Genomic DNA, 15609 nt, shown 5'->3' on the forward strand with positions numbered 1-15609 from the left:
TTTAGCTTGTTTTACTTAATAAATAATGAAAATGACTGCTTCTTTTAATGAAGTTATTAATATTTAAAATTGATCTATAAAATCTAATTTGAGAAATTTGATCAGTAAATCCTAATTAAATAATATGATTAAATGAGATGAAGGCAATATCAATTTAGGATGCAACTTTCTAAATATCTTTGTTTTAAAATTTTTTTTTTTGTTCTGTTTAAAAAAAAATTTGGAAAGGTATTTTTGTGTAATTTTCTACTTACTAATACTAATTATTAACTCGTGATTTGATTGTCTTGTCGTTAAAGTGTATATTATGACTTTAATGTTGATGATTATTTTAATGAATCTAATTTATCAAATGATTAAAGGTCCTAGGCAATATACATGAATATATATATATTTATCATAACTGATCAAATGAACTTAAGCAATAGTTTCTTTTTTTTGCTTTTTCTTCTACTTTTTTACTCTTTTTGCAACCAAAATAAGAGAAAATTAAAGAGAAAAAAAATAAATCTCAAATTTTAAAGAAACTTCTAGAATAGTTGAGTTCTAAACAAATTTCACCAAACTATCTTTTACATTAACCAGCATGTTCAACAATTTGACTTACTAATTTACCATTTTGAATAGTTGAAACAAATTGTTCAGGTACCGCTAATTCTTTAAAATCATTATTTGCTTCTGGTACATTAATATTTAATGCAGTTGTAGAACTTGTAAATACTTGACATTGATTTTGGATACTTTCATTTGATAAATATATTGTACCTTCATCTGATTTATCAATACTTATCATTGGTACTAAACCAAGTACTTGAACACCATATTTAAAAGATTTTATAATATCAACTCCTGATATTAATGAATCTACAACAATTCCAATATTTTTAGTTTCGGAAATTGATACTGCATTGGCTTTACCTTTTAATTGTAAAGTTATATCAGAACAATTACCAATAAACACAGATTGATGCATTTCAACTTCAATAACAATAGGACCAGATACATCTGTTTGAGTAAAATTTTGAATAATCCATTTAGTTCCATCAACTAATTCTTTCTTCGCAGGTTTTTTGACTGGTGATGGAGAAGATTCAATAATCGAACTTGAAGTAGTACTTGCTAAATTTTTTGGTTTCTTTGGTGCAACTGGTGGTTGTTTTCTTAATTCTGGATTTTTATGGGTCATTTCTGATTTATCAACTTTTTTCAAACCTGAAGTTACATTTGAGCCTTGATTTAATTGAGCAAATACAGCATTCATACCACCTTCTGATGGTGTTGTAGATGAAGTGTTATTTGAAGAAGTTTCTTCAAAAAATGAGGCTGGAGGTGGTGGAGGTGGGGCTGGGGCTGATGAAGATACTGGCGCTGAAGATGATGAGCTAGTAGTTGATTTATCGCTTGAGCTTTCAAAATCTTCAATAGCTTGAGCAAATGGTTTACCTTTTGGATTCCAAGAAGGTCCTTGAGTATGATACTCTTTGACATAACCTTTTAAATTATCAAATAATTTAGCAAGTTGATTTACCCAATCAACATTAGAACTATCTTTATCTTTGTACTCTTTTAAAACTCTGTCAGACCAAAATTTTGCACTATCTTTAATATCTGAAACGTATGAAACTGGTGTAGGTACACCAAACCAAAAAAGTACAGCTGCACTTTCACTTAAACTATTTAAATGGTTAAAAAAATTTGATCTTCGATTATCATCTTTTATAGTATTAATTTTTGTAATTTTTTCATTTAATGGAGTCAAGAGTTTAGTGAATGAAGGATCAGTAAAATCTGGTTTTTGTGATTGGGCAACAATTGATAAAAATTTGATTTGATCTTGAAATGCTTGCTGGAAAATTTCAGCTGATTCACCAACTAATGGATCAATTGACTTGGAATTTGAAACAAAAGGCGAAACATTCTCTTCAATAAATTGTCTAAATGCAGTGACTGATTTATGTTCTGGGGCACTTTCTTCTGAAGTGGAGGTGGTGGTAGTTGTTGTTGAATCTTTCAATGCAAGTGCTGTTTTATCATCAGATTGTGATTGTGAAGCAATTAGATTATTCGAAGACGAATCAGTACTGTTTTTATGTTTGTTTGCTTCTTCTTGAAAAACAGTTATATCTTCAAGACGTGAAGTGGCAGCTTCTAATCTTTTCAAGATAGTTACAATATTGTAACCTTGAACATTGAATTGATTTTCTTCACCAGACATTGTCGTTGAATATGTAATTAAGAATGAATTGTTTGCAACTAAAAAAGTCGATTCAACGATAATTCTAAATATGAAATTGAATTGAAATGGTTCGCGAAATTTGAAACTCTTACAAAATCAATTTTTCAAGAAGTATTACAACCTAATTAAATTATCATACAGAGTACAACTGCCAAAAAGTAGTAATCATTAAATTTACAAATAACAGCCTCATACAATGGCCCCATCAAAGCTAAAGCCTGAAGAAGAAACATACCCACCTCAAGAAATCCATTACCTCAAAGACATTAAAATAGGATCAAATAAACCAGAACCATTTTATCAAAATTATCAACCAAATGTACCTATTGCAATTGATCTCGGAACTTCAACCTGGCGAATTGGTTTAACAAACAATCCAGAACCAAATAATGTATTCCCGGGTATAATATCACGTCATAGAGATCGTAAAGCATTAAAAACTTTAACAATAATAGGAAATGATATATTTGGAGATTCTGCATTAAAATCAACCTTGAAAACTCCATATGATGGACCATTAATTACAAACTGGGATTATATTGAATTTATGTTGGACTACTCATTTGAACATTTGGGAGTTACGAGCAACAATGGGAGATTAAATAATCCTATAATAATGACTGAACCAATAACTTGTCCATATAATCAGAGAAAAACGATGTATGAATTATTATTTGAAGCTTACCAAGTGCCTAAAGTCTCTTTTGGATTAGATTCATTATTTTCATTTTACGCAAATACAAATGGTAAATCTACAGGATTAGTTATTGGCAGTGGAAATCAACTGACTTCAATCATTCCAGTGATTGATGGTAAAGGTTTAATGACACAAGCTAAAAGAATAGATTGGGGTGGTGATCAATCACAGCTGTATTTATCAAGATTACTAAGTTTAAAGTATCCATATTTCCCAAACAAATTGAATCAAAATCATACAACCAATTTATTTCAAGACTTTTGTTATATATCCCAAGATTATGATGAAGAATTAAAACATATACTAGATATGGATGTACTAGAGACTAAAGATGTAGTGGTACAAGCACCAGTAGAGATAAACGTATCTACTGAACCTAAAAAGAGCGATGAAGAGTTAGCCAAGCAAGCTGAAAAAAGAAAAGAACAAGGTAAAAGATTACAGAAACAAGCTCAACAAAAGAGAATTGAAAAATTAGTGCAAAAACAAGAAGAGTGGGACTATTATACTAAGTACAAAGAAGATAATGCAAATTTGAGTCCTGAAGAATTTGAAGAATTATTGATAAGAGATGGATTTGAAGATTTAGAAGATTTTAAAAAGTATATGGCTTCATTAGATAGATCTTTGAAAAGAGCGGCAAGTCTAAATGATGATGGTGAAGATGATGACGAAGAAGAAGAAGTAAATACATCTAGAACGTGGCCATTGGTGGATATACCAGATGATCAATTAACAGAGGATCAAATTAAAGAAAAAAGAAAACAAAAATTACATAAAGCAAATGTTGAAGCAAGAGAAAGAAATAGAGAATTGAAAAAACAAGAAGAAGAAGCAAAATTGAAATTTGAACAAGAACAACAAGAATGGAGAGAACGAGATTTAGATGATTGGAGTAGTGCTAAAAAAGTCAAAGTAGCTGAATTAATTAGCAGGTTCAAAGATAGACAAAAATTATTAGATTCAATGAAAGATCGAAAGTCAGCTGCTGCTCAACAAAGAATGAAAAATATAGCAGATTTAGCTAATGATGACAATGGTTCAACTTCAGCAGCATCCAGAAAAAGACGTCGTAATGCTAATGCTACAATTGACAATGATCCAAATGATAATTTTGGAGCTAACGATGATGATTGGAATGCCTATAGAGAAATTTCAAACAAAAGTGTGGAAGAAGAATTAGATAAAATTAATCAAGAAATTATGGCAGTTGAAGATGAATTATTAAAATATGATCCAAATTTCCATCATGAAGATACTTTTGCAGCTGCTAATTCATTTGATTGGAAAAATTCAGTACTTCATAAATTTATACATGGACCAAGATCAAATATAACAATAGCAATGCAAGCAGAAGGATTAAGTCCTGAAGAAATTGCAAATCATCCTGAAATAATAAGGAAAAACCATCAAATTCATTTAAATATAGAAAGACTAAGAGTACCAGAAGTTTTATTTCAACCAACAATGGGTGGTTTAGATCAAGCAGGTATAAGTGAAATTGCAAATGATTTGTTGGTGAGAAGATTAGGAGGAGATTTTGCAACTTCTGGCGTATCTTATAAAATGGCTCAAAATATATTTTTGACTGGTGGCTTAGCTTTAATTCCCGGTTTTAGTAGTAGAATTGAGAGAGATTTCAGAGGTTTCCTACCAACAGGTGTTCCATTGCATGTGAAAAAAGCAAAAGATCCTTTATTAGATCCATGGCATGGGATGTATAAATGGGCGAATAATGAAGAAGATTCAGGAAATGCTTATGTCACTCAAGCTGAATATGAAGAGCTTGGACCGGAATATATAAAAGAACATGGTTTAGGAAATGCATGCATTTTATAAGTATTCTATAGGAATTTTTCAAATATATTCTATTTAGTAGCATTTGGATTGATACCTTTCTTTCTCAAACTTACTTTTTTGGACTTTTCCATTATGACATTATCTTCTTCGTTATCAAAAGTAGCGAAATCATCATGAATGATACCTTCTTCTTCAGCTTCAGCTCTAGCAGCATTTTCTTTTTCTCTTGCACCAGCTTTTGAAACATCATGAGGTGATGGTGCTATCTTTTTGAATTTAGCAACATAAAATCCATCAACATTATAAGTATGTGGATAATATCTTCTTGTTAATTTTAAACTTGGATTGAAATGTTTACCTCTATATGACATAAAACCTTCTTTACCAATAGCTAAACCAGTTTCAACTAATTTCACATTTGGTCTTTTTCTTAATGCATAGTCAACAACTGATTCATTCTCATCAACTGCTATAGAACATGTAGAATATACAATCACACCACCAGTTGGAGAGTTGGCATCAACAGAATCAATAGCAGATAATAATAATTGTTTTTGTAAATGAGGAATTTGCATAAAATCTTTTTCAGTTCTACTCACTTTAACACTTTCATCTTTTGCAATAACACCAGTACCAGAACATGGAGCATCTAATAGTATTCTATCAAATCCTCCTATAACTTTTGGAAATTCTCTTGCATCGTAATTACATACTATTGTATTTTTACATCCTAAACGATGTATATTTGCAATTAATGACTTGGTTCTTGCTTTATTTGCATCATTTGCAAATACACAACCTGTGTTTTTCATAAGGGCTGATATGTATGTTGTTTTACCACCTGGTGCTGCTGCCATATCTAAAATACGTTCATTTTCTTGTGGATCTAAAGCCATTACCGGTAAAAATGATGAAGCAGCTTGTAAAATATAATGACCAGCCAAATATTCTGGAGTTGCACCAATTGGAACTTGGGAATCAAAAATTTGTAAACCAACTTTTGTCCAGGACCCAATAGGTTGTAAATTTACACCACGGTTTACTAAAGCTTGTGCTAAATCTCTTCTTCTTGTTTTTAAAGTATTTGTTCTTATCGTTATAGGTCTTGCAATTTCATTAGCTTCGAAAAACTCAATAGCCTCTGCTGGTGAAAATAAATTAAATAATTTATCTGCTAAAAATTCAGAATATCCAAAATACTCACATATATCTTTGATCAATCTTGTAACATATTCAGCTCTTGATTTCCCTTCTTCTGCTAATGTCTTGAAATTTTCTAATACTTTTACAATTTCTAGCATTCTTGTTCTTACCATCGTAACATCTTGTGGTCCTTGAGACATTATTTCTTCTTCTTCTGTTGTTGGTAAAACTTTGGCTCTTGGTTGTACTAAACCTTCCTCTAATAATTCCTTTTCTGCATCTTCTGCTTCTTCTGCTTCTTCTTCGTCTAATTGTTTAGAATATAATTCCATATTTTGTGCATTTAAACCTTCCAAATCTTCATCATCTTCATCATCATCTGAAAACATATGTTTTACACGATCTTCTTCGTCTGAATCAAGATCTTCTCCACCTTCGTAGTCACCATTTTCTATATCAAATTCGTCGTTTAATTCTTCTTCTTGATCTCCTTCTTCATCAGATTCATCAAATAAGGATTTTCTGGCTGAAGCTAATTCTTCAAGATCAACTTCTGGTAAGTTTTCATCTTCTTCTACTTCTTCTTCCTCTCTTTCTCTACTTGGTTTCTTTGATTGCTTGGTCTTTTTGTCGTCCTTACTGGATTTGGTTGATTTTGGAGTTGTGCTTTTTTCATTCTTCTGTTTTTTATTCAGTATTGGTTTTATTTCATCTGTAGTCTTTCTTTTCTTATTTACTTTATTTTCTTTCGAAGCTTGAAACTCGTCATAAGTCGGTGGTAACCCTTGTTTATTCTTAGCTCTTCTTCCCATTATATATATGCTGTGACGATCTCGTTAATGTAATTGTTTATTAATTTATTGAAGTGTTTCAAATATTAATTCTGAAAAATAAACCCCGATGAGATGAGAAATCAAAAAAATAAATTTACGAGTTATAAATCTTGAAACAAGCCAAAATTAACTATTAAATCAATTGGTTTCAACGACTAAATATAGATACACACATTTAATTGTTCAAGCAAATATAGCCAATGAGTAATAATATAAGTCTTGGTCAACATGTCTTAATAAGATTACCATCAGAAGGTTTGAGAGTAATACAAATACAAGAATCAGGTATTATTAAATTAGGTAAATTTGGTTCATTTCAAGTTTCAAATATAATTGGACATCCTTTGGGTACGTCATTCGAGATTACAGATGACAATGGTGTCAAAGTTATTAAAAGTTTAACAGAACAAAGTACCACCGCCGAAGAAATTGAAGATAGTGAAGAAGTTCAAAAGGATGTCTTAACCAAAATGTTCAGTAATAGTGCAGAAAATAATCAAAATATTATAGATATTGGTTCAAAAGTTCAAAACTTAACAAAAGAAAATATTGATGAATTAAAAAAATCAGGAGCTTCTTCACAAATTGGTCAATTAATTATTGAAAAAATGATTGCAGGTCATGAAGGATTCGATAAAAAGACCATATTTTCACAACAAAAGTATTTAAAAAGAAAACAACAAAAATTTTTAAGAAGATTTACCGTGGAGCCATTGACATCGTCAAATTTTTTGGAGTATTACATCGATAAAGACCCTTCAAGAATATTGAATATAAGTGTTGAGACTTTGGGGTTAATGATGACTTATAGTAATGTAAAACCAGGTGGAAAATATTTAGTAATTGACGAAACTGGTGGTTTACTAGTTTATGCCATGCTTGAAAGAATGGGAAATGAAGGAACGATTGTCTTATTACATGAGAATGAACATGCCAACACAGTTGCATTAAGATACTCAAGTATGCCAGAAGAACAACTAAATAAGATAGTAAAACCTGTCAATTGGTTACAATTTGTAGAACCAGAAACTGAAAAGATAGACTGGAAAGATGAAGACCCAGTACCGACCAAACCGAAACATAGAGAACACTATTTGAAGAAGAAAGAAAGAGCTACAAATGTTAATGATGTAATAAACTTAGTGCTAGAGGGAAATTTTGATGGATTTGTATCAATGACAACCTTACACATGCCAGATGTATTGGAATATATAATACCAAAAATAGGTGGTTCAAGACCAGTTGTCATTTATAATCAATACAAAGAGCTCTTAGCAGAAGTTCAGCAACAATTTACAAACGATCGTAGAATACTAGCGTCGTCGATATTCGAAACAAGAGTCAGACCCTATCAAACAATACCTGGCAGGATGCATCCATTAATGACAATGAAAAGTTTAGGTGGTTATGTATTATGGGGAACAAAAGTTATACCTGATGATTCTGTTCAAGCGATTGGTAAAGGTGTGAAAAGAAAAAGAGAAACTTCCGAACAACCAATAGATTCAACTGCCGAAAACACCCCAGCGCCAATATCAAATCAAGAAATAGAAGAAAATGTAGATATAGATGTTTCATAATTTAATATATACATGTTCATTAACTTGTCATAAAAATTCGTTTACTCATTTATTTCCTCATCACACAATGATTTAAGCGTGTTCAATTTTCGATCTCTTTTCCATCCAATAACACATCTTATACTGTCAGCTGAATCTTTACGTAAACCAAGTCCCCATTCCTCATTATCCAAAATTTCTCTTACAAATTGAACTTGACTAGCATATCCAACTTCAAAAACAAAACCCAAAGCTCGAGAAGGTAAAACCATATTATTTATTAATTGATCATAAAATTCATTATCACCTAAAAGAGCTAAAGATGGCTCGTGTAATTTAACTGATTTTTCAACTCCAAATCTTAGTACTGATTTATTGTAATCCTTAGCTAAAACATATGGTGGATTTGATGTAATTAAGTCTACGGGATTTTCTTTCAGTTCATGTAGTTCAACACCTAATCTAGGGTCAAATAAATCTGCTATTTCATAATTTAAATTGAAATTTTCAATTTGTGAGCTAGTAAGACTTTTCATATATTTTTCCATGTTTTCTTCTGATAATTTAATAGCCTTTGGTGAAATATCAAATCCAGTGATATTAATGTTTGATCCATGTTGTAGGAATTTATGGTACATTAATAAAGGAATACAACCAGAACCAGTGCAAGCATCAATTACTCTTAAATTATTCAAACCATAATCAATTAATAAATCAGTTAATTTATTAGTCCATTCGGCTGTCTCCCATCGAGGTATCAATACTCCTTTTCGACACAAAATATTCAATTCACCAAAAGGTTGTGTTTTTAAAATATATTGTAATGGAACTAATTTTGATCTTTGATTTATAGCTTCAGCCCAATCTTCTTTTGGTAATTCTTCTTTAATCCATTTTAATTCTAATTGAGCTTTTTCAATACTTCTGTTTGCCTTGAGTAATGGTGGAAGATATTGTGACAAATTTCTAGCTTTTCTGAATAATCTATGAGTTATTCTTGACATAAAATATAAATACCATAATTATCAATGGTCAATTAAAGTAAGTTTAAAACTAAATGAATATTCAACATAGAAACTGCAAAAAAAAGTATACGAGAGAATTGATTTGGCATATTTTTTAGGTGCAAAAAAAAATTGAATCATTTTACCAAAAGAAATATCATTATTATTTATCTATATACAAACTATATCTATGACATACCTTTCTTTATATAATACATATAAGCTCTTTCGTGAACATTTTCCGCAAATGGTGAAAGAACTTCTGAATGACCAGGTCTTGCAATTGGGTCTCTTAAATAAACTGCATGACAGGTATCAAATGAAATTTCTATATGAGATGGTAATATAGCGAAGGCACCTAAGAATGGTCTTGGAGTCCATGGTGTGAAATATGATTTTGATGGATCTTTACGTCCATGTAAATGTTTTTGCCAAGGTAGATTTACATTTGCTTTTGATTCGTCTTCTAATATTTCTTCTTTATTTAATGATTTGGCTGATGTTAATTTCTCGGCATATGATGAATCATAAAAGTTGGTTCCAGCACTTGAATTCTCAAAATTTAATCGTATTCTTTCCCATTCACTTTTTTCTAATTCTCTTAATATATTATTGATTTTTCTGAATTCTATTTTTTCATCTGCAGATTTTTCAATTTCTTTTGAGAAATAATTATCTAATTCTGCATCAGTTAAATTTTTAATGATTGAACTGTTGTTGTTCTTTAAAGTCTCATAAATTTGTATACATTTACCTTGTGCTATTTTATTTCCATATGCTTCGAATGTTGTTTCAGTAACTTCTGATGATGTATTACCTAATTCGATTATGTCCTTTAATATTGAGTTTCTACTAATTCTCTTTTGTTGGGTTTTCATAATTGACTCACTATCTTGTTCTTTATTTTGATTTTTTTCTTTAATTTCAAGATTAGCTATTGAGTTTAATGATTCTGGTTTATTTTGTTGCATTTCCCAAACTTTTTGTGGGTTCTTTTTAGCCATATTGACATAATGATTCCAATATCTTATTTGCTTATTATCAATACCAATTGATTTAGTTAAACTTGGTTTTGATTTTCCTAATGCATATAATACTCTTTCTGGATCAACTGAAAATACATCACCACTTTTTAACGGGAATGAAGGATGTTTGATAGTCACTCCATTTACTTTTACATAACCTCCCAAAATAAATTGTCTTGCTTGTCTTACGGATGATGCAAACATACTCCTAAATAATGCAAATTCTAATCTTTTTTCTAAAGTAGCATAAGTTTGTAAAGTAATTGGTGTTGGTGCAATATCTTGACCACCTTTTAAAGATGCATCTAATTGCGAAAATGTCTTTAGTTCTGGTTCAAATAATACTTTCTTAAATCTTTTCTCTTTTAAATGTTCACCATGATATGATCTTGTTTCTGATTTAGCAGCCCATTTTTGTTGATATAAAGTTTTACCCAAATAATTTATCGGTTGTTTCCTATACAAGTTGAATAGGTTTAGTCTATTCATGGACATACCAACTTGACCCCTAACCATTCGTGAGACATTATCCAACTTCCTAGGCATGTTTGAATATGTTGAACTGAAATCCTTAGTTGAAAGATCAAGCTGAAAAAAAATTATCACATAAAAAAAATTTCAAATATTATCAAAGTATAGAACGAGAATCAAATACAGAACAAACTATTATTACAGTTATGGTAAACAAACTATAGACCAAATACAACAATTAATATAATTCACTCAGAACTTCAATGCTGGTCGTTGAAAAGCCACTTAGGCAACGATCATCGAACTCAATACCTTCATCAAGAAAATGGTCGATCGAGGAAGAAATTAAATTATTTAGTCTACTTTGTGAATTTAAACCGGCAGGTAAACAAAAACACGAGAACATTAAGATCATACTAAGTAACATAAATGAAGGCATTGAAGATCCAACAATAGATCCACCATTCACAGAATTAGATATAATAGATAAACTAGCTCAATTATATGATCTACCTAAAATTGATATACTAGAAGATGGTAGTGAAGAAAGTAGTACATTTAATGACAATAGAACTGATCTAGAAGATGAAAAAGAGCAGGTAGAAGATGATGATGTGGTAGAAAATGAGAACGAAGAAACAAATGAAGACAAAGAAGATGACAAAGCAATTGAAAATGAAGAGGAACAAGAAGAAGAGCTAGAAGAAGAACAGAATAAAACGAAAGAACGAGTTAAGAAGAAAGAGCCAAAGAAAGAAATTGAAAAAAGTAAAAAGAAAGAATTGATAGATACTAAAAGGAAAAATAAAGTCGAAGACGTCAAACCAAAAGAGAGTAAGACGAAAATAGAAGAGAATGAAAAGAAATTAGATGCAAAAGCTAAAGAAGAATTTTCAAATAACACCAAAGAAGAACTAAAATCTGAAAATGAAGAACCAGAATTGTCAACAAATAACCAACAATCACGTAAACGTAGAACAAGAAGTACGAAAGAAAAAGAGAAAGAAATTCCCAGCAAAAGAAGAAGGTTACGTTCAACAGATTTGGATGAGGTCTCGCCGGAAAGTGAAGTCGTAGATAAACTGAAAGGAGAGGCTGCAGAAGAATCTGATGAAAATGTGGAAGAAAAGGAAAATGAGAAAAAAGATGAATCAGAGAATGACCAAACAGAAAACGAGGATAAAATAGTGAAAGAAAATGAAGGTATAGAAGCAAATAAGGAAGAGGAAGACGAGGAAGAAGAACAAGAAGAAGAAGCAAAAGAAGAAGAAGAAAGAGAAGAGGAAAAAGAAGAAGAAGAAAGAGAAGAGGAAAAAGAAGAAGAAGAAGAGGAAGAAGAAGAAAAAGAAGAACTGGCTCCTGCAAGAAGAACAAGAAAAAGAACGATGGAACAAGAACCACCCACTACACCAGTACCTTCCAAAAGAACAAGACAAACTACTAGGCTTGAAGAAGCAAATGAAAAAGAATCAGTTGAAACCCCTGTATCCAAGAAGAAAGCCAAAACAATAAATCCAGCTTCACTGCCTGCAATTGAACAACCTACTCGACTATTACCTAGAAGAAGAACTAGATCGATGAGAGGATCGAAATAATCTATTTAATCAAGCTATAATGTTATATATGTGATATATTTGTATTATTAAGTAATTCATTTTCATTCTTTTTAAATTTTTCAAAATACCTCTAAGCATTATTACTGCAGTCATCAAAGGTACAGGTTGATGTAATGCCCGAAACCAACGTCAATCTTGAAAATGTAAACTTAACGCCTTTGTTTTTACCCCATATTTCGAAACTTATATGTTTCAAAGTCGCATCTCAAAAAAGGTTACGCGTCTCGACTGATTAATTTTCAGGTCAGAATTGTCATGAGATCATAAGTTTAAGAACCATTAAAACAGAACCATTGTATCAAATAGACGGACTCGATGTTCAATGTTACTTGTTTCAAGTTCAAAAAAGTACGGTAGAATCTTTATAAAAAATATAACGAAAACAAGATGTCAAAGATTAGCAACAGTTGCAGCAAATTCCAATACTACATCCAAGGTGTCAGGAGAATTAGAAAGCTGGGATAGAGGTGGACGCATAGATAAAATTAATAGTAAGAAACCAAAAGGAGAAGATATAAATTTTACACCATTATATGCATCAATGAAACGTCTAATAGATCTGAATCCAGGATGTGTTAGTTTTATTCAAGTTGGAAGTTTTTATGAAATGCATTTTGATCAAGCAGAAGAATATGGACCAAAATTGGGTTTGAAAGTTGCATATAAAAAGACAAGTAATCATGTTATACCAATGGCTGGATTCCCATTATCACAAATTAAAAAATTTATGGAAATGTTAATTCATGATCATGGTGTTAGTGTTGCAATTATTGATCAATATAATAATCTAAGTAAAACAAATCAAAATCTTATACATAGAAAAGTTTCAAGGATTGTTTCACCTGGAACTTTAGTTGATGAGTCTTTTTTAAATTTTAGTCAGAATAATTATTTGGTTTCAATATCGTTCCCACCAAATATGATGAAATTGCCTGCTGACCCAGATATGATTGTTGGATTAGCTTGGGTTGATGTTTCTGTTGGTGATACGTTTGTTCAACAAACAACTTTGGGAAATTTAATATCAGACTTGTCTAGAATCAATCCAAGTGAAATATTAATATCCAAAGAATATATGGAATCTTCAAAATCTTTCATTCAATGGTTTCCACCTTTACAAGAACTTAGGAGATACTTTATACGGTTTCATAATACTCAATACTCGGACTTAAAACTACAATTTAAAGCTACAGCACCAGCTGTTAGAAAAGCATTAGAAGATTTAAGTGTGAGGGAACAAGCTGCTTTAAATTTAGCTTTATCATATGTCAATGTTAATTTACCAGACGCGGAATCATTACTTGATCTACCCGTAAGATACTACAGTAAAGAAAGTCTACAAATGGATTCAAGAACAAGAGAAGCATTGGAGTTGACAGAAAGAGGATCAGGAAGGAAGATTTCTGCTAGTGGTACATTATTGTCGACAATAAGAAGAACTTGTACATCATCAGGAGCCAGACTATTAACTCAATGGTTGAAATCACCTTTAGTTGATGTTAAAAAGATACAAGAAAGACAACAATACGTTGAATTATTTCTTTCAGAAACTCATTTGCGAACTGGGATTAGACATCGATTACAAAAAATAGCTGACTTCATTCGTGTAATTCAAAAATTATCCGCTGGTGCAGGTGATGATATGACAAACTTAAATCAAATTGCTGATACATTAGTTGATTTAAACGATTTAAAATTTTATTTAAAAGAATTTAATGACAATAATGCTGAAAAATCTCTGGTTTTAATTAACTTTTTAAAAGATTTTGATATACCAATGCATGTAGCTGATACAATTCAAGATGCTATTATACAAGAAGATTTTGGCTTTGCTGAATCTCGGAATGAGATTGCTAATGAAGAGTCGGCAAACGATGACTTGGTAGAAGATGATGAAGAAGCTAATACTTTCACGAATAATTTTATGAAGCAATATAGAATTAATCACGAAGAGTCAACTTCACAATTATACCTTAGTATTAGAAAAGATTACAACGAAGAATTGAGAAAATTGCATTTAGAGTTAGATAGCATAGTTGAAAAAGAGAATGAATTTTTGCAGAACTTGTCAACCAATCTTCAGCAGTATGATCCAAAAGTCACCATATCTAAAAAGGATCAATTGGGGAAATTATACAATGTCTTACTTATCTCAGGTAAACTGTCGTCAACGAAAAAGATATCAGAAGTTTTGCATCACGATATTATTCTGCAAAAGAAAACATCACTAATATATAGACCCTCAACTTGGAATAAAATACAACAAGAGTTACATACAAAACAAAATTCGATAAAAGAAATTGAAAATGAAATAGTTCAAAATTTGCGTAATGTTGTATTGAATGAAATTTCAAAGATCAGATCATTAGCTAAAGCAGTTGATTTTCTAGATGTTACTTCTTCATTTGCAATAATTGCAGAAGAAAACGATTGGGTACGACCAAATATAGTCAAAAATTCAAAATTACAAATTTTAAAAGGTCGGCACGTTGTAGTTGAATCAAGTTTGAAAAGTTCTGGTAGTATGTTTACATCAAATGATTTATTATTCAACTCCACTAAAGCAAAATTATGGGTTGTTACTGGTCCAAATATGGGTGGTAAGAGTACATTTTTGAGGCAAAATGCATTAATTGTTATTTTAGCTCAAGTTGGTTCATTTGTACCTGCTGAAAAGGCAACTATTGGTATAGTTGATAAAATCTTTACCAGAATTGGAGCTTCAGATGATTTATATAATGATTTAAGTACTTTCATGGTTGAAATGATTGAGACCAGTAATATTTTAGCTCATGCTACCCCCAAGCTGTTAGCTATAGTTGATGAAATAGGAAGAGGCACAAGTGGTAAAGAAGGATTGGCTATAGCTTATGCTACTTTAACTACATTATTGAAAAAGTCAAAATGTAGAACATTATTTGCGACTCATTTTGGAAAAGAGTTAGATAATTTATTGAAAGTACAAAACGAAGATCAATCACAATTAAAGTTTTATAGAACTAGAGTGTTGCAAGCTAATAATGAAAAAGAAGGTGGTATACCTATAATAGATCATTCATTGGAACCAGGTATTAGTGAACGATCTTATGCTTTTGATGTTGCTAAAAAGGCAGGATTTCCGGAATTTGCATTGAAAGAAGCTGAAACTATATATAAAAAATTATCTAAATACCAATTTAGTAGTAAATAGTTTACCCGAATAGTAACTTTGAGCTTTTTATTTAT

General features: G+C 30.9%; 7 protein-coding genes across 7 annotated transcripts; 4 read left to right on the top strand and 3 right to left on the bottom strand. All coding sequences in view use genetic code 12, as the record gives it.

Annotated features, from left to right (window-relative positions):
- Nucleotides 1–577: 577 nt before the first annotated feature.
- On the bottom strand, nucleotides 578–2215 carry SRV2 (adenylate cyclase-binding protein; the record flags this gene model as incomplete). Its single annotated transcript, XM_051762522.1, has 1 exon — nucleotides 578–2215. One exon carries the CDS (start codon nucleotides 2213–2215, stop codon nucleotides 578–580), a length of 1638 nt encoding a protein of 545 aa, XP_051620593.1.
- Nucleotides 2216–2432: 217 nt separating this feature from the next.
- KGF54_002082 (uncharacterized protein) lies at nucleotides 2433–4772 on the top strand (the record flags this gene model as incomplete). Its single annotated transcript, XM_051762523.1, has 1 exon — nucleotides 2433–4772. One exon carries the CDS (start codon nucleotides 2433–2435, stop codon nucleotides 4770–4772), a length of 2340 nt encoding a protein of 779 aa, XP_051620594.1.
- Nucleotides 4773–4801: 29 nt separating this feature from the next.
- Nucleotides 4802–6688, bottom strand: KGF54_002083 (rRNA (cytosine-C5-)-methyltransferase; the record flags this gene model as incomplete). Its single annotated transcript, XM_051762524.1, has 1 exon — nucleotides 4802–6688. The coding sequence occupies one exon, from the start codon at nucleotides 6686–6688 to the stop codon at nucleotides 4802–4804; it is 1887 nt and encodes a 628-aa protein (XP_051620595.1).
- A 221-nt stretch (nucleotides 6689–6909) lies between these two features.
- Nucleotides 6910–8289, top strand: KGF54_002084 (tRNA 1-methyladenosine methyltransferase subunit; the record flags this gene model as incomplete). Its single annotated transcript, XM_051762525.1, has 1 exon — nucleotides 6910–8289. The coding sequence occupies one exon, from the start codon at nucleotides 6910–6912 to the stop codon at nucleotides 8287–8289; it is 1380 nt and encodes a 459-aa protein (XP_051620596.1).
- A 41-nt stretch (nucleotides 8290–8330) lies between these two features.
- Nucleotides 8331–10843, bottom strand: KGF54_002085 (uncharacterized protein; the record flags this gene model as incomplete). Its single annotated transcript, XM_051762526.1, has 2 exons — nucleotides 8331–9252; nucleotides 9489–10843. The coding sequence occupies 2 exons, from the start codon at nucleotides 10841–10843 to the stop codon at nucleotides 8331–8333; spliced, it is 2277 nt and encodes a 758-aa protein (XP_051620597.1).
- A 188-nt stretch (nucleotides 10844–11031) lies between these two features.
- EAF7 (Eaf7p) lies at nucleotides 11032–12363 on the top strand (the record flags this gene model as incomplete). The annotated part of the gene is made up of 1 exon (XM_051762527.1): nucleotides 11032–12363. One exon carries the CDS (start codon nucleotides 11032–11034, stop codon nucleotides 12361–12363), a length of 1332 nt encoding a protein of 443 aa, XP_051620598.1.
- A 343-nt stretch (nucleotides 12364–12706) lies between these two features.
- Nucleotides 12707–15574, top strand: KGF54_002087 (mismatch repair ATPase; the record flags this gene model as incomplete). The annotated part of the gene is made up of 1 exon (XM_051762528.1): nucleotides 12707–15574. One exon carries the CDS (start codon nucleotides 12707–12709, stop codon nucleotides 15572–15574), a length of 2868 nt encoding a protein of 955 aa, XP_051620599.1.
- Between the last annotated feature and the right edge of the window lie 35 nt (nucleotides 15575–15609).

This window comes from Candida jiufengensis (assembly GCF_024610255.1).
Source record: "Candida jiufengensis strain CBS 10846 chromosome Unknown scaffold4, whole genome shotgun sequence".
NCBI lineage: Eukaryota > Fungi > Ascomycota > Pichiomycetes > Serinales > Debaryomycetaceae > Lodderomyces > Lodderomyces jiufengensis.